This window comes from Lutra lutra, chromosome 13 (assembly GCF_902655055.1).
Source record: "Lutra lutra chromosome 13, mLutLut1.2, whole genome shotgun sequence".
Lineage (NCBI taxonomy): Eukaryota > Metazoa > Chordata > Mammalia > Carnivora > Mustelidae > Lutra > Lutra lutra.
Window position 1 is genome coordinate 10,886,118 of NC_062290.1, and position 18,942 is coordinate 10,905,059.

The window sequence follows — 18,942 nt, forward strand, 5'->3', positions numbered from 1 at the left end:
CAAAAAGTCAGTCTAGTGCTTGAGTCTTTAGTCCTCCATAAATACGGTGTTGATGTGCAGAGGGGGAAGAAGGGACTGCGCAGAGAAAGTGTTGTTTTTACACAGCAAACAGCTCAGCTGAACTACTCAATTTAAGTCTTCATGAAGCGAAAGCAACCTTCAAACTGGAGGTATTCGTCATGGAGTTAACCAGAGGGGAGGAGAGTCGCACCAGCTGTTGGAAATGTGTTTGTTTCTAGGCCCAGGTGAGCCGTTTCCCAAAGGAAAGACCTTGCAGCTAGGATAGAGAAACCACTGAGTGTGAGTTTTGAAAAATCGGGACAATGGAGGACTTAGCAAAAAGCAGGAGATAAGCAAGTGTCATCCCTCTTTTCAGCAATGAGGAGAAAGAACATTCTGGAAACCAGGTGTGGGTCTGGTGCTCAGCCTGACTTGAGCACGGGTTAGTCAGCATATGGTTTATGTACATTCAGAGAGGAAACACGTGTCTTTTACAAACCTGCAGAGGTTCATAAGGATACAGTTTATGTCAAATTAACTACATTTTCTATTATGAGAGTCATTAAATTAGTCACAGATAAAGAGAATTCTCAAATTTAATGAATTTTGATTTAAGGGCACCAGGACCATTCTTGTGGGTCAGACACGGTAGAGAAATAGGGACTGAATATTATCAGTGGTGGGCTTGTACCTGGTCGGACTAACGTTTCCAGCAAAAGGCGCTTTTGCTTCCTGTCCCCTTGTCTCAACCAGCATGGTGCCTGAGTTGACCGTGTGTAGCTTCCTATTTTTGACCCATGACCTTCGTGAAGACGTGAGATTTGTGCTGGGCCAATATGCAAATGACAGACAACTGGGAAGGTAACTAATAGACTAGCCAAGTGTCCTCAAGGCCACCTTGGATTTCATTAAGAATTGTCCCTTATGCAAATACTTGAAAGTTACGTTGCTTTCCCAGTCCAGGAGGCCTGACCACAACGGATACACCTTTTTCATGAGGAGCTTTGATGACCCATTGGGTTTTTGCCTCTGACTGAAGGGAGTCCTTGTGGACGACCTCCTGACCTTATGTACTGGACAGGGGAAGGGTATCAAAGGAGTTTATATGAACTTACAGTTAAGTGGGAGGGACAAGACATGAAAACAACTTTAGAACCCCATAGTCTGTAATAAAGGGTTCAAAGGAGGAGAGATCACTATGGGTCAGAGTTAACAAGGAGGCTTGGGCTTTCTCAGCCGAGCCCCAGTTTCTCTGGACAGCTGCCAGCCGCACTCAGCATCACGAGGGCCGGGATTTCCACATGTTTGTAGGGAACACTCAGGGTTCCCGGGACAGCGCGCTCCTCTGAGTCTTGATTATCTGCACGTGATTACGGAAGCTGTTACTTTCTGTTCTTTCCGCTGACCGTTTTCCTAATCCACGATCCGTCTCAGTAGCCGAAGGAGAATCGCTCAAATCAGTGGGGGAAGCTCCTGTCTTGAGCGAACAGCCGAAATAAGAACTTCGACTTGACCTGCTTCCAGCAAGCGTGGTGCCCGTGAAGGCGGGCGCTAAGGGCCACTTGGATGTCTTTACAAAGTGTACTATTTCCATCCTTAGCTCATTTATGGAGTATCTCCCAACAGGGTTGTAAATGCAAATGCCTGCAGAGGCCACACAGGCGACAGGAGGGGATGACCCCAGGGAAAGGGGTCAGCAGGAGAATACATCTTTTTTTAAACGGGCAGGTGGCACTTGGCGCCGTCCAGTAGAGCCAAGCATGAGTGCTTGCCCAGGCATGCTGATTTCTGAGAAACTAAAATGTGCACTCTGATGGAACATCTCCCAATTTTTCAAGGTTGGCAACTGGTTCAGAATTTTTCAGACGTACACTCTGGGTAAAGCAACACACTGCCCATCATGTCTGACCTTCACACGAGGGCCAGTCTGCAGCCTCTCCACTGTTGGAGGAAAGACGTGAGGTAGGAAGAGCAGAAGATGCCAAAGAAAGGCACGTGGGACCTGGTACCCGCCCTCTATGACCATATGGTTGGTTTAAGGTAAAAAAGACCCACATGAAAAAATTACGTAATGACTCAAATTGGTATTAAGTGCCAAAGCAAGTGGCATTTCGCATAGTCCGCTAGCAAGTGCTGACGAGCCCAAAGCTCATTACAGTCTTCTGGGGAAAAGGCCTTTTCTTGAACTCGTTCATTAGCAAGAGGATTTTGCTGGGATACGAATTTTATGGATGCCTCGTTGCTTTCTGGCTTGGCGGAAAATCCCACTCCTTCGGGGACTGCGAATTGATTGGTTTTGGGGGTGGGGAATCCAATGACACAGGCACAGAGTCTGGACTGAGCAGGCTTTGTTGGAGGAAGTGGAGAGCCTGGTCTGGACAAAGCTAAGAGTTGGTGTTTAGGGGAAGTAAGGAGATTTGAGGGGGTGTGGGCTGGCTCTAAGGGACAGGCAGTCTTGAGGGTTAGTTTGAGGGGCGTGGGTTTTATGCTCTCGGCCAGCGCTGTGGGTTAGAACTTTCTGCAGTGATGGACATGTCCTGTCACCTGCCCTAATACATTGGGAACATGGCTGCCTGTGGCTCTTGAGCTTTGGAATCTGTGTCTGGTTTGTCTGAGGAACGAATTTTTAATTTTAGTTAAATTTCAAGGTGGATAAGCACATGCGGCCAATGGCTGCCATGTTGGACAGGCAGTTCCAGGCCCTGAAGGACCACAGCGTTGGTTGGGAGATTAGTGATGTGGAGAAATAATAGTACAAATCACAACGAAGGCTGACCCAAAAGCTTCCAGAGTAACTACCAGAAATGTACAACTACTGACAGAGCTACAGAAATTTGAGGAAGACCTTTTTAAAAAAAAATTTTTATAAGGTGAGAAATTTCAAAGGTCACAGAAAGCAGGCCATCAGTTCACTTTAAGAATGTCCTAAGCTCAGGAAAAATACTGATGCTGGAGATCGGAGGTTTCTCTGTTTTGTATGTAAAGAAATTGCCCACCCCTCCCCCACTCTTCCAAAACAAAGAGATGTCAGAGTGATTCACTGACTTATCCCAGGTCACCTTGCGGTTCTCTGTCAGGGAGATGATTGAAATCTCTGGCCATGGGATGTCCCAATTGTGGGACTTGTTCATTAGAATTGGTCATAGTTTCCCATCAGCTGGGCATGGACTGACCCGGGCATGTGTTATTGCCGCCATTTGCATTTCTTCCTCTCTTAAGGTTCCACTCAATGTGGGCATTCCAGGCCTCTTGCCCTCCCTCTTCCACTTCTCCTTCCTTCCTCGGCCTGCCCCCTGGAGCACCCCCACCCCCTGGAGATTCGGTTTTGATGACCGCTTCACGCTGCCTTGGATAAAGAGGTTACCTGCCTTTGGCCCCAACACCCCAACCATCAGTCTCTCTACCTGATTTCCACGTGACCAGCACACTTGATGGCAGCCCTCAGAATGGCAGACTAGGATCCAGTGTCTTTGACCAAGGTTCCCTAGTTTTTTCCTGAGTTCATTTAATTTTAGTGTCCCAGCCAGTTTCCCTATCAGTGGAAGTAGACAGTGATGGGGTAAGAGGGAATAATGCCAGCCCCTGACCACATTACAAGGAAAGATGACTTTTATGACTTTGTAAACACAAGTATGGTAATGACTCAGAGATACTTTGATCTAAGAAGAAGCGTTTATTTAAATACAAGCTCTTTTATGAAATATGTCTGGGAACACACACACACACACACACACACCGGTAACATTGGCTGCCTCCAGGGAGAACTGGGTGGTGGGAATCTTGAATTGGGAAACACTTGTCTGTATATACCTGTATTTATGTTTAATCTTGAACCATGTGAATGTCTCACCTATTCAAAAATTGAATAGGTAACATTTTAAGATAGGAGTGGGAGCTGACCTGTGTCCCCTCCCCTGACTGCTTTTGCTCTCCTTCAGTCTAGAGAGCTGTCACTTCCATAAAACAAGATCACTGCTTTGTGCCCTGGTAGAGCTCCGTGCGGTAGTGTAATCGAGAAGGTTTTCCTGTGCACTGAGCAGCAGTTCTCATCTGTAGCAACCGCAGTGGTCTCTAGGAAGAGTGATTCTTTGGCTCTGCCATTGTTCTTCCTAGTCACCTTCATCCAAAACACCCTCACCCCGTGGTTTTCGACCAGTGCCACTTTTGCCCCCCAGGGAACATCTGGTGATGTTGGAGACATTTCTGATTGTCGCAGTTGGAGGTCTGGTGCTGCCAGCATCTAGGAGGTGGAGCCTAGCCATCCTGTAAGACACAGGACAGTACCCGCAACAGAGAATGACTGAAGTGTTAGTAGTAGCAGGGCTGGAAAATCTTGCCCAAACCAAACTATCCTGTTAAGAAGAGGGTGGATGTGAGTCTCATTCTTCGAGATCTTGGTTGTATAACCTTAGGCATCCTCTCTGATTGATCTGAATCTCCCATTTTTCTCATTGCTGAAATGTCAAGAATGCATACCCTGACTGCCTCACTGTGCAGGGAGGATTGGACACATCCTGGAAAAAGTAGAATACCAACGTGTGTGTGAAATGACTCTCCTCCTCAGCAAAAGCGAGATCCCTTGGCCTCAGATTTCCAGTCAGATTATGTCTGTTAGTACTGATCAAGGCAGGCACGTGTGACTGTCTCCCCCAGGGCTGGACTCATAAGGAGATGGGTCAGCTGGCATCCTGGTTGCTGGCTCATGAGGAATTGGGTCGGTTGGCCTCCTGGTGCTGGCTCCAGCCTGGCCCGAGCATGGGAGAGCAGAGCGTGGGTCCTGGGACAGGACTCTGTGGCCTTCCGTATAGCCATGGTTCAGAACAAGAGAAGGATGAGCTCCTGATGGTGGGCTGCCATTACGTTTTTTAAGTTCAGCAGCCAGCAGATGAGCTTCGTCATTTTCAGAGAAGGGACATTTTTCAGTAATCCCATCAGGTTTAGAAGCATGTAGCATCATCTACCATTACCGTCCACCTGCCTGCGCAGATCTTCCCTCCAAACCCTCAGCTTCTGTCTGCCGTGACCTGTGCTTCTGTGTTCTTCCTCACCAAGTCCGAAAGCAAGTGATTACCGATTGGCCTCCATGACTTCCAGCCCATACGTTTCAGGTCACTAAGCAGAAACAGGCGGCAGCTTCTAATAGGAGGAGAAGCCAAACCGTCCTACCAAGGTGTTCCCTTACCAGGTTCATTTCTAAGTGACCTATTTTGACCTTCACATTGGAGGGATTATCTATGTGGTAAGCCACCCAGGTTTGCTACATATCTGCATTCTGATTTACTGTGGCATTTCCATTTTCTTGGGTCCCTGTTTCCAATAAACATTGCATTGGTGTCCCCAGGACACCCCAAAACACCTGTTGCATAGCTTTTCTCGGGGCAACAGCGACTCCGTGATTGTGGTTGGTGTTCATGGCAGGCGGCTAGCCTGGGGTGTTCAGTGTTTCTGCAACCCGCTGGGCCATCTGAGCTGGAGCTCCTGCTCTTGAGGTACAATGTAGCTTTGGCTTTCAGATTAAAAGGCTTATTAATATACCCAGGCAATCTCCATGCCTCCCTGCATAGCTTGGGAGTTCTGATCTGGCCAGCAGGTCTCTTGTCCCAAGGCCTAAGGGTTGTCCTTTTTTTTTTTTTTAAAGATTTTATTTGTAAGTAATCTCTACACCCAACAGTGGTCTCGAACTCACATCCCTGAGATCAAGAGTCACATGCTCTCCTACCTGAGCCAGCAGGGTGCCCCTCACTTTTGCATTTTAATTGCTACCACCCCATTTCCCTTGCCTGGACACTTAACAGAGATTTTTTTTTTTTTTTTTTAATTTTTTTTATTTTTTTCAGCGTAACAGTATTCATTATTTTTGCACCACACCCAGTGCTCCATGCAATCCGTGCCCTCTACAATACCCACCACCTGGTGCCCCCAACCTCCCACCCCCCACCCCTTCAAAATTCTCAGATCGTTTTTCAGAGTCCATAGTCTCTCATGGTTCACCTCCCCTTCCAATTTCCCTCAACTCCCTTCTCCTCTCCAACTCCCCTTGTCCTCCATGCTATTTGTTATGCTCCACAAATAATTAACAGAGATTTTAAAGGTATCTCTTAGAACTTGCTTGAGAACACAGAAATGAGACATTCTAGAATTCTTGATTGTGGATTCCAGAAAAGAATTCCAGCAACATCAGTTAGGTTCTGGTCTTCTGTCTAGTTCACAAGCACTAATAGGATGTATGCCATGAGTTTATTCATAATTTTTGCTGTTTTAAGAAGTTAGAATCATTGGTCGCTGGGAGAATCTTACGTTTCAAATTCCATTGAGTTTATTCTAGCCAGAAACCTAATTCAGCAAAGAAAGGCATAGTTATTATCAATCAGAAGCAATTTTAAAAGCTTTGTTAATAATAAGAGCAACATTTTTCAAGGGCTTAGCATATGCCAGACCTCTGTCTGAGCACTTAAGAATTAATTAACTCACTTAATCTTCTGACAACCTGTTGCTAATTTATAGATGAAAAACCGAGGCACAGAAAAGTTCAGTGACCTGCTCCAGGCACCCTAGTAAGTAGAAGAAGGCTGGGATGTGAACCCCGACCTCCTCTCTCCAGGATGTGTCAGACCAAACCACTGCAGTGTTCTCCGAAGCTTGTGCTGTCTGTGACATTAAAATGGAACAATTCTCAGTTATCCACTAGAATGCGGGGGCCTGTGGTACAGATGAAATCAGCCGCCTTTGGAATGGGTGGCTACATCATTTTCAGATGTGTTTTCCCCGATTCAGTGGTTCAAAAGCCCCCTTGCCTTGTCTGAAGTGTGTTTCTCCTCTGAATATAGAATTTGAACTGTAGCCTCAAAAGAACTTTTTCTGGAAAGTACATATTAATTTTGAAATAAAAAAACAATCTGATCCCTGGGGCACTGTGTGGAAACAAAACAAAACGACAAAGTAATGATTCCAAAAAACGAGTCTGGAGCCCAGAACTCAAAGTTGGGTCCAGTGTGGAGACGGCGATAGATTCGAAGCGGTCCTATCCGAAGAAGAACAACGTTTCAGACCTGACTGTTGTGCAGACGGTCACAGGAGCGGCAATAACCACTAATAATCTGCTCAGTAGCACAAAAGATCTGATCAAGAAAGCATTGGGTTGGAGGGTGAATCCTTGGAAAGTTATTTTCCTGGACGGGAGTCAAGTTTCCCCAGATGGTACACCTGTATTTTCTGGCAAGTTCACTGTGTGCGGATCCTGTGTCTGTGGCTTCTATTAGACCCCAGAAGGCAGAGAAGACAGTGCAGCCCTCGGCAGAGACACTGTCCTGAGACGTTCAGCCTGTCATTAAGGAGAGAGGCAGGAGAAGGTGGTTGTGGTCTCTGAGGACTGTAACATGAAGAATCTTGCTCCTCCTTTATCTTTTTTGGCCTAACACCCAATACGCACGTATATCCAGACACTGGGAGACACCAATCAGGTTCATTGAAAAGGAACATTTTTAACTATTCACAAGGCCTAACTGTGCTTTTTTTTTCCTCAATGAAGAGAGAGTCACCTGTTCTTGTTTCTATGGGAATGCCTTTTACTCATCCAGCATGCGCTGCTCTCTACAGCACATGCGCGATCGGGGAGCACTGGGTTGCTGAGCACTGTGCTGACATACACTCTCTCCAGGTGATGTCTAATTCCCCTGAGCTACTTTCTCATGCTGTGACTTTGTTTTTTTTAAGGATGGTGGTTAGTGCCTGGGAGAGAAGACCTACATCTGATGGTCTGTCCATGCATTCATTCATTTATTCAGCTAACAAATACTCAGCTTGGCACCGTGCTGGACCTTGGGGGTAGGACAGAAGCCAACACAGAGTCCCTGCCCTAATAATGCTTTCACTGTTGTGGTTGAGACAAGCCAGAAGACTTAAACATAATAAAATGATTACTAACGTTTGAAGTGCTATGAGATAAATCCACCCATATATGGTAAATGAATTTATGGCAGGGGAGGCGAGGATATCCAGTGGGGGAAGGGACAGCATCTGCAGGGTCCGGTGCTGGGGGAACCGGACGGTGGCATGCAAAAGAATGAAACCAGACCACTTGCTTACACATACACAGAAATTAACTTAAAATGAATTGCACACTTGAATGTAAGACTGCAGGCCATAAAACCCCTGGAATAAAATACAGACAGTAAGCTCCTTGACATTGGTCCAGGTGATAATTTTTTGAACCTGACTCCAAAAGGAAGGGCAACATAAGCAAAAATAAACAAATGGAACTATGCCAAACTAGAAGCTAGCTTCTGCACGGTGGAGGAGACCATCAACAAAATAAGAAGACTCTCTACTGAATGGGGGAAGGTATTTACTAGTATACAGCCAATAAGGGGTTAATATCAAAAATATGTAAAGAACCCGTACAACTCAATAACAGTAAAACTGAACAGTATGATTTCAGAATAGGCACAGGATCTGAATATTTTTCCAAAGAAGGCGTACAATGGCCAAGAACATGAAAAAAAACGCCTCGCGTCAGTCATCATCAGGAAAACGCAGATCGGATCCACACCTCACAGTGGCTGGAACGGCTCTCATGAGAAAGAGAAGAAATAACTTGTTGGTGAGGGTGTGGAGAAAAGGGAGCCCTCTTGCACTTATGTTCTTGGTGGGAATGTTAGTTGGTGCAGCCACTGTGGAAAACAGTATGAAAGTTCTTTAAAAAATTGAAAAGTAGAACTACCGTATGATCTAGCTCCTGGGTATTTACCTGAAGAAAGCAAAAATACTTATTCAAAAAGGTTTAGGTACTCCCATGTTCATTGCCGCGATATTTACAGTAGCCAAGATATGGAAACAACCTAAGTGTCCACTGGTAGATGAATGGTTAAAAAAGATGTGATACACACACACACACACACACACACACACACACACCAATGGAATACTACTCATCCATAAAAATGAAATCCTGCCATTTGTGACAACATGGATGGACCTCAAGGATATTATGCTAAGTGCAGTAAGTCAGACAAAAACAAATAGTGTATGATTTCACTTATACATGGAATCTAAAAACAGACATAAAACAGACCTTATAGACTGACTGGTGGTTGCCAAAGGGGAGAGGAGTAGGGTGTGGTCAAAGTAGGTGAAGGGGAATTGAGAAGACAGACTTGCAGTGGATGTAGTGTACAGCGTGGTGATTATGACTATATTGTTTTTTTGCATGTACCATATATATATTACTAACTACATTGTACTGCGTACTTGAAAGTTGCTAAGAGTACATCTTGACAGTCACCATCAAGAGGAAAAAAGTTTGTAAGTGTGTGGTGACTGATGGTAGACATACTGTGGTCACTTTGCAATTACACACCAATAACAAGTCATTATGTCATCATCTGAAACTAATATAGCGTTGTATGTCAATTCTACTTCAAGTTAAAAATGCTATGAAGAAAATATGCAAAGGCAGGGGTGCTCCCTTTTAGATAAAGTATTTCGGGGAGCCTTTTTAAGGAGGTGATATGGAGCGGGGATCAGAAGGGTGAGAAGGAGCCGGCCAACAGAAGAGTAGACCTAAGAATGTTCTTAGCAGAGAAGACAGCATTTGCCAAGTCCTGAAAGCAGGAAGGAGCTTCGTGGGTTCGAGGAATTGAAGGAGATGCCAGTGTGATGGAGGGTCCTGGAGTAAGAGCAGTGGCTCTCAACGGAGCCCCATACTATGTCCCAGGGAACGTAAGACAGGCCTGTCACAGCTGAGGGGCTTGCGGGGGCGAGTGCTACTGGCCTATAGTGGATTAGAGCCCAGGAATGCACAGGCCAGGCCCCCACAACAAAGAACTCTCTGGCCCCCACGTGTTCAGTGCTAAACCGAGAAGTCCTGAGTCAGAGGAACCGGTGGTGGCCTGAGCTACAAGGGGTATATGGGCCGGACCAGCTATGTTTGCAGGCAGGAGTGAGGGCCTGACCAGAATGTCAGATGATCCCCAGAACCCCACTCTAGCGCCTCTGTGGATGTTGTAGTCATCTGTCAAGATGGCGGAGAGGAGTGGTAGGAGGAGAGGGTTGGGAAGGAACATCAGGTCTTCTGGTTTGGATAGGTTGGTTTGGAGATATTTGAGCCGTTGAAGGGGAGACTCTGGTGGGTGGTGAGGACGGTGGATTTGGAACTCTGGGGAGAGGGGCAGGGTTCCACTCCTATCTGTTGAGCCACAGGTTGCCAGGAATTGGTGAGATGGGTGGAGGAGAAGCCCCAGGACTGGAGAACAGTCACGTTTTGACACTACGTCCCAAGACCCTCCTTCATGGAGTTCCATGCCTAAAATAAAACTGGCCAGTTTATCCCCTTACAGTCTTCTGTGAGCCTTCCACCAGTACAGAGACAGTCCATACTCCAGAGCACGACATGTGAATCCATAAGGGGTATGTCCCCCATGGGCTTGTCTTGTCCCATCTCCTGCCATGCCGCTCACACCCAACTCCAGTCGCATGGAATGTGTCCATCCCTGTTCCTCTGTCCACGCCGATCACTCTAGAAGGTCCTCATTCCAGAAACTGCTCTGTCATTGCACTTCCCCACACTCCTAGGCACTGTTCGTGACACCTTCCCAGGCCCCCCTCATCACCCTGCCCTTGACCTCTGTTATATCATGGATGACTTTGTTTTGTAATAATTGTTTGCAGCTATATCTTGCCTGCTGCACCTCGAGTAACTAGAGAGCAGGGGCCTTCCCCGATCCACTTGACATCCGTAGGGTCCCACACTGTGCCTGACACAAAACATTCAAGAGATGTATCACTTTTTTCTTCTTAATTCTAAAATTGTCATAGACTTCCCAGAGAGCTATGTTCTTGAGCCCACAGTTCCGGATCTGCAGTTAGAGGTGAGATGGTGCTGGAGGGAAGAGGGACCAGGGGAGGGAGGGTGAGGGCAGAAGGGGCCGGACTTCGTGCTTTGGCCAATCGGATCGGAGAAAGAACACTTTGAAAGAGCGCAGTTCAGTGCTTCTGACTTTTTCTGTTTCACAGATGTAGCGATTATCTGTATTGTGGGTTACTGTGTGGCTCTTTAAAAGTTGGCTGTTAATTTTTTTGGCATCCTTAAGCCCCTTGGTCAGTAGTCTGCAGACTGCTTACAGTCAGCCCCTCGGGAAAGAGCTTCAGCAGGAATTTTATTTTGTTATTTTTTCAGTGTTCCAAGATTCATTGTTTATGTACCCCACTCAGCAGGAATTTTAAAAGGCAGTCTCTTCCCGACTTCTATCACTTAAAGGCCTCTAGATGTTTCTCCAGTTAAAGGCTGCTCCTAGGTGAGTGCCGGTTACTGCCAGGGAGAAGCAGGATTTGGGAGGGGTTGGCAGCCCATTTCTCTAACACACTAGCATCCTGAACATCTTTTCTGTGTCCTGGGAAAGACATGGGACCGATGACTTTTCAGGATGCTGTTTCACAGGGAATGGGAGGGAGTGATGGCCTAGCCGTTTTCAGAGCAGCTACAGCCTTCACGAAATAGACCAAAGGCAGACAGTGGTGATGAGAGCCCGGTACTCACGCTCTTTCCTTCATCCCTCACTAAGGCTGGGCTAAGAAGGGAGAGCCTGGCCGGGGTGCTCAGCCTCATGCAGGACCTGTCACGTCTGCACATGGCCATCCCACAGCATGGATTTAATTGTAAATCTGACAGTGGGTGAGAAGGGGCTTGGAAGATGGTAGTCGCCTGTGCACATATTAAGTCGGTACCATTGTTGCTAGATCCCTGGTCACCCCCAGTGGAACTTAAGCCCCATGAGAGCAAGGACTTGGCCAACCAGAGGGAACTCAGTCCTTAGCGAAGGAACAGATTTTATTTCACCGTCTCTATAATGTGACATGGCTCACATTTGGAATTCCAAATGGCCCTGTTCTCTGTGGACGTTGGGCATTGAGGTGGTAGTTCTTTTGAAAGAGCAGTGGAATTCCGTGGCAAAAGGAAACCTAACTTTGTTCATTAAAGACACCTTTAAAAAAAAAAAAAAGAAAGAAAAGGTGTCTTATGTCCAGAAAAGAAAAATGTTTTCTTTGCTTTCCATCATATTAAATAAAAATTAAAAGGCCTGTACTGTAGCTTTCCCATCTCTCAGTGTCTGATTTAGTTTTAGGAAACTGATTTAGGCTTCAGCAGTCCTTTCTCTTAATCTTTCTTTGCCTTGATGTGTTCTGGCTGCTCTTCCCAGGCCAGTGGAATTCTCCTGGGGGAAATGAAATGTTCTCTCAGAGGACGTAGAGTGCAGTAGAATGGGGCAAGCCCATGTCACCAAAGATAGCAGGACGGGGAAGATGGGGGTGGGCAGGGCATGGCCAACTTGGTGTTGTGTGTGTTTTAAAGAAACTCATGGAAAAAAACAAAGCAGCATAAACAGCATAGTTATCCCCCAATATTTTTTTTTATTTTTAACTTAATTATGATAAACTCAGAGACAAATCTGTTCCACCACTCTGTCCCCTAATGTTCGATGGAACATTTCATTTGGATATAACTGTAACAGTGTAAATTTGGGGTGTCTTAAAGTGGTAAATACAAAAGGGATTTTTGAAGCAGTGAAGTTCCAATTGCAGACAGACTCAGAGGATGTCGTCTGAGATTCTGCTCAGAGGATTTGGTGAACAAAATCCTGTTTTCCAAGGAAGTATTCCCTGTAATACAAACATTAAGTTCCTCTTTCCTTCTGGAACTTGGGGTACGCCAGGTTGACCTGCTTTGATGCTGATCTCCACACTTTGTCTTCATACATTTATTTTGAAGCACATTTTATTAGCCTATTGGATCCTTCCGTGGACACACAATATTGCTAATTTTTTCATTTGGATTTTTTCAGATTATAGAAGCCCTGCATACTTTTAGATGCGTTTACCAGTGGGTGGGAAGAAGCTATCTAGTATGATAGAGATCTTGATTGATCTAGCCAGGAGGCAGGTGGCTACACAGAGCAGTAGTAGATGTGACGTATCAGTGGGGCAGCCCTTCACGTTCACTGTCTCTTGGTGCACGAGGCCGAGTCTGGCTGAATCTGGGGTACTGGGCCACAACCCTGTACCCATAAGGGCTCCATCCTCATGAAGGGAGAATTTAAAGTGACAGTCTCCTCTTGAATAGGAAAGTTAGAACCATCCATGCCCTTCTTGTTCATTGACCCAAACTCACCCTCCCCAAGGTCACCTGGACTGGAGATCACTGGGCACCCAGGGGCCCGGGTCACCATCTTTGGCCCCAGAATGTCTGTTTGGTCACATGTTCTCACTCAGTAGATAAACCTGGGTACCTACACATGTTAGGCAACACAGTTATAGCCCTGAATACACGGGATTGGCCCATGACCTCACCCAATCATGTTGTACAGGGTCTGGACATTTTAGCACTGTTACTGAATTACCTTTCAAAAAGTTATCTCAGTTTCCACTGCTTTCAGCTGATTTAGGAAAGTGCCTGTTTTCCCAGGTTCAGACACTGAGCACTATTCATTTTAAAAATCTCTGTTAGCTAGCTAGATGAAAGTGCCTTAATTTGCAGTCATTTTTATCCTTGGTAAGTCTATTTTTTTTTTCAAATAATTTTTATTCATTAGGTACCTTTCTTTGGGAGTTAACTTCTATTTATAAGAGCTACTTGCATATTAAGGGGTCGCATTTTTATTGCAAATGTTTTTCTGGTTTTAAATTAGTCTTTTAATTTTGCTTACTCTTTTTTTGACTCAAGCTTTTATGAAATCAGATTTATAAATATTTCCCTAAAGACTTTTGTCTTCACCCTCATTTTTAAATTTTATGCTGTGAATGCTTTGTTTTAGTTATAATATTCATGGGGTCCCTGGGTGGCTCAGGCAGTTAAGCGTCTGCCTTTGGCTCAGGTCATGATCTCAGGGTCCTGGGATCAAGCCCTGCGTCAGGCTCCCTGCTCAGTGGGGAGTCTCCTTAGCCCTCTCTCTCTGCCTCTACCCCTGCTTGTGCTCTCTCTCTCACTGTCTCTCTCTTTCTGTGTCAAATAAATAAAATATTTTTAAAAAAATTGTAATCTTCATAATATTAAAACTTCCCAAAGAATTCTTAATTTTCAAAAAATTCCCAATGATATGTTCACATCGATTCCTCTAATTAAGCTTTGGCATTATAAGATCATTGCTTTTAAAAGGTTGCTATTGTGACCTTTGTTGAAATTGGTTTAAATTAATGAATTTAGAGAAAAGTAGCATCTTTAACTGTTAAGTCTTCCCTTCCCAAAGTTAAATGTCTGTATTTTTATTGTCTTTTATGCTCCTCAGTAAATTATTTTCTTCCAAGACTTTGTACCTCCTTTTTGTTAAGTATATTCCTAAGTAATTTATGTGGGATTTTCTTTTGGTTCTTATTGGTGTGGGGTTTTGTTTTGGTTTTGATTTCTCCTACAAAAGGGATTTTTTTCTCCATTACGTTTTTTAGCTGGGAATGTGTAAGTTCTTGATTTGTGTGTCTCATCTTTTAAACTTTCCTCCTAGGTCCATGTTTGATTCTAGGGTATGATAAGTAGCAATCATATTGTCTCTAAATTGTAATTTTTCTCCTTCTAACCAATATTTTGTATTTAGTTCTCCTGCCTTATTTTGTTAGTGTGATCTTCCATTATAGTATCAAAGAATCTTAGTGGTAAAGGACAACCTTGGCTTGTTCATGATTTTAAAAGACAGATGGCTCTTGTAGTGTCCCGCACCTGCATTCTGTGGCCCATGTGGTCATTAAAAGCTATTTAAATAAAAATCCCTTGGCCACAGACATCTGGGAGGTGTCATTCTCTTGTGCCCAAGAGTAGAATGTTGTCCTTTAGCTCAAGAACTGTTTTCCATACTGAGAAAGCTTCTTTCTGACTCTGGTTTTACCAGAAGTTTTTAAAAATCTTAATTGGGTCTTGGCTTCTGTGTATAATTGATTTAAGCAGAGCATGGAAAGGCAGTCTCACTGGAAACATAGTGGCTTTTGAGATATTCCAAGTACTTGAAAATAGTAAAACTTTGTTTCTATCAAATATTATTTAATTTGGATTTGGTGTCAGTCCAGATGGACGGAGTAATTTTAGTATTTGCTTATAATTGGAGGGGGGCAGCTTTTAGAATTTCTTCCTACAGGCCTGCCGACCTTCCCCCCCATACGAGAGTAATCTCTGTGGAAATTATCCCGAGTTAATGCTTTTCACAAGCTGTTCTGGGGTAGGTGAGTATGACCTTTGCCTTAAACACAAACAAACAAAAAAAACAGTGTGGCCCAAACCGTTCTGGATGGGCCCCAGCAGAACATCTTATTTACAAATAGATTCATCCCTTTGGGGTTAGTGGGGCAAAGAGCAAAAGGGTTGAGCTGCTTTGTATGGACAGGACCAAAAAGCATTTAAGTGTTGTTTTAAATTTACCTCACCAAGCTAAAAATCACGGTGTCCAAAGGGCTGTGTTCCTTTCTGAAAGATCTGGGGTAGGAGATCCATTTCCTTGCCTTTTCCAGCTCCTGGGAACCAATTGCCATTCCTTGGCTCGTGGCCCGTTTCTCAAGCTCGAAGCCAGCAAGGAGCAGTTAGGCCTTTTCACCTTGTGTCTCACTCACCCTCCTGTTTGCCTCTTCCGTTCTCACGTGGAAGGACCCATGCCACTACCTTGGGCCTGTCCGGGTAACCCGAAACCATCTCCCCATCTCAAGTTCAGCTGGTTAGCAACCTTAATTGCACCTGCGACCTTGTCATAGTTGGCCTTCTAAGGCAACATACTCGTTGAGGTTTCATAAGTTCTAGGGATTAGGGTATGAACATCTTTGGAGACCATTGTTCTGTCCACCATGGTATAATTTAACCAGTGTCCACCTCCGTGCACTTAGAGCACTTTGTCTGTCCCTCTAGAACATCCTGTCTGTCTGAGATGCTCAGACACTGATTGAACTCCTGAGGCGTGGAGACAGTTTCGTGTCTGGACTTCCTTCTCGTCCTCCTCCTCTCTTTCCCTCCCTGTTCTCTTTCACCCCTGCTTTGAATCCGTAAGTGTGACCAACACACCTCCAGGACCTGCATCTCCCTGTAATAAACCTACACAGAAAAGAGGTTATTTTACAAGGCGGAAGCATGAAACCAGGCTTCCAGGGCTGTCCCATGTGCTGGGAAAGCAGGTACGGCTCATGCTCCTACTACAATGTGAACCCGGTTTTTAAAATCCAATTCCGAGCTCCCTGCCGAAGATTCTGTCCTTTGCCTGGATTATTAGGCATCTCCCACAGGACCGTTGGCCGTGTTGTTTCTTCAGTGTTTACAGAAGCAGGTCATGTTCATGAAGCATGTCCAGAAGAAGGAAATGATAGATAGAAAGTCTCTACATGGGGCAGAGAGTTGAATGATCTCTAGGTTGGGACCAAGGGCTCAAAATAGGCCGGTGACTTCATACGCACCATGGGACCGGTAATTTTCCGGCACACAGTTTGGATAAACTTGAACGGATCTTTTCCATATTTCTTTGAAAACGGAACATGAGCGATTCTCAGGGATTTCGTCCTGGGCAGAAGATCGGAGTCCGATCCTCCTCTCCGAGGACAAGCTCCCTCCTTTTTCTTGAAAGTCGGGTGGGCGTCCTGCGCGTTTTCGCAGCCGCTGTTGAAATGAGAATCGTCACCGTAACTCATGGTGGAAATAGCAGAAATGATTAATTTAGAAAAGAGAAGGATTGTGGGGTGGGTGGAAGTGACATTTGTCTGCATTATATTCTTAGAAGCTTAGCCTGTGAGAGTTGGAAATGCCTCTGAGAAAACTGTTCATTAACATATAAGGAAATAGAAGCGCAAATACTTGCATCGGTGGCCAAGCGCATGCTGAGTGCGAGAAGTGGAGTCGGAGCCCCGGCTGCGGGGATCTGGGTTCTCAACCCTTCTCTGTGCGCTGCACTCTTCTGTGGCGCCGTTGACAGCTGTGCAGGGTGGCCAGACCAAGCCACCTGCCCCCGGAGGTGCCCTTTGTGTCGATTTCCACTTGGGCGTTTCTCAGGCGCAGGTGACTAAAGCACTCCCTGTGTGGTTGGCCCCTGAGAACCAGAATGTCATTTGCTGTGTAGCCCCTGGGTTTGTGAGGACGTGGGCATGGCCACGTGGAAGGCAGAGAGCATGGACAGGAGTGTGTGTACACACGTGACACCAGCTGCCTTTCTGAGGACCAGGATCAGGACGAGGGTGAACAGAGTACATCTTCCTGTCCCGGTTCTCCATCATTGTTTTTGTTTTTTTTAAAATGTTTTTTCATTTTTTTTTTTCATTTTACTTATTTTAGAAAGAGAGAGAGACTGGGGGGTGGAACAGAAGGAGAGGGAAAAGCGGAGTCCGTGCTCAGTGTGGAGCCTGATGCAGGGCTCGGTCTCAGGACCCTGAGATCGTGACCTGAGCCAAAATAAAGAGTCGGTCGCTTAACCGACTGAGCCACCCAACACCCCTTGTTTTCTCATTTTTAAATCACTTCTGTACTAGTGTTTTGCACTTGTCTTGATGAAACAAAATGTGAGTTAAAACTGTGAAGTTTTAAGGCACAGTTCTTGATAAACCTAAAACACAGAGCATCCCAAGGACACGAATAGCATATCCGCAGCGACACACGTTCACCATACATAAGGGTGATTTATGTTGGTGCATATGATGAGGGTTTTGTACTTGGATGAAGTTGGGGTTTCCAATCAGGGCTAATGTTGCTCCTGGCCCCACCCTCTCAGAGAGCATTTAGGGAGCAAGCAGTACAGACATACTTTTGATTACCTATTTGGAAAAAGTGATGCTAGTGGTATCTGGTGGGTGGAGGTCATTGATGCTGCTAAACATCATACAAGGACCAGGACAGCCTCCCACGTACACAGCGAAGACTTATCCAGTCTCAGATGTCCGTGGTGGGGCACCTGGGTGGCCTTGGTGAAGCCATCCGACTTCGGCTCAGGTCATGATCTCAGGGTCCTGGGACCGACCCCCGCATGGGGCTCCATGCTCAGTGGGGAGCCGGCTTCCCTCTCCCTCTGCCCCTCTCACCCCACTTGTGCTCTCTTGTTTTTGTGTCACATAAATAAATAGAATCCTTAAATAAATCAAATGTTGGTGCCACGGTTGAGAAACCGTGGCCTAAGGGAATCTATGACTTATCTGATACTTGGCTTTAGGAGGCCATGTAGGGAGTTGATTAATTTAGAAACCGCTTGGCTTGGGGAGTAAACCTCTCAGAAGAGTGTGTGGCCTGGGGACACTTCTGTAGTCCACTGGGCTAAGGTGATCAGTTTGCCCCACAGTTGCAGAATTTCCCCGTCTCTCAAGCTTCTGTTCTCAGTGATGGGAATTTAAAAACCAGCTTCCCTCTACCTTTGGCATGTGTGGATTCTGTGGTTGAGGATTTGGGGGTTTTGTTTCTCTTTGGGGTCATGCTAGAGTTTGCATAACCAAACACAGAATTACAGGAGACACTTATGAATGTCAAGACAAAGCTGGACCAAAACAGCCCCATTCAGGGAACCCAGTGGTGGGTGAGGAAGTGGGCCCCAGTGTGGTCAAATCGTGGCAAGGGCCCTTATGGCTGCAAATACTTGAAAATGAAGGGGGGCCAGGGTGGGAAGAGATGGCTAGGGGCTGCTAGATCCCTCCCAGTGTACTGTGTTCTACTCACAGAATCAGCGTAGTGAGAATGATTAGTCTTTCCTTGTTCCTTTTTCAATCTATGAAAGAAAATTTCCATATTGTTTGGGGTTTTTCCTTATTGTCAGGTGGTTAAATTCCAAACAAATTAAATCATGGGATAGAGACAAAGGTATTTCCAATAAATGCATATGTTGTGGGCCTGATGGCAGATGGTTTCCCTCCCATGAAAATAACACCCCTTCTCCACGGAAACCTGTAAGTCTGAGCAGCCGTGGGGCGGGGCACCAGGACCACACCTGTGTGTGTGTGTCTGGTGGCCTTAGTCTG

The 18,942-nt window shown here is 45.6% G+C and overlaps 1 protein-coding gene across 4 annotated transcripts in view; it reads left to right on the forward strand.

Annotated features, from left to right (window-relative positions):
• Nucleotides 1–18,942, forward strand: part of PIP5K1B (phosphatidylinositol-4-phosphate 5-kinase type 1 beta) — a 290,783-nt gene that overhangs the window by 122,278 nt on the left and 149,563 nt on the right. Inside the window, exon 1 of one of the 4 annotated variants that reach the window (XM_047701149.1) lies at nt 10,730–10,865. The exons of the other annotated variants lie outside the window; for them this stretch is intronic. Coding sequence (XP_047557105.1) covers nt 10,773–10,865 — 93 coding nt within the window. The 5' untranslated portion in view covers nt 10,730–10,772. Of the gene's footprint in view, nt 1–10,729; nt 10,866–18,942 lie in introns of those variants that run through there. 4 annotated transcript variants of the gene reach the window in all.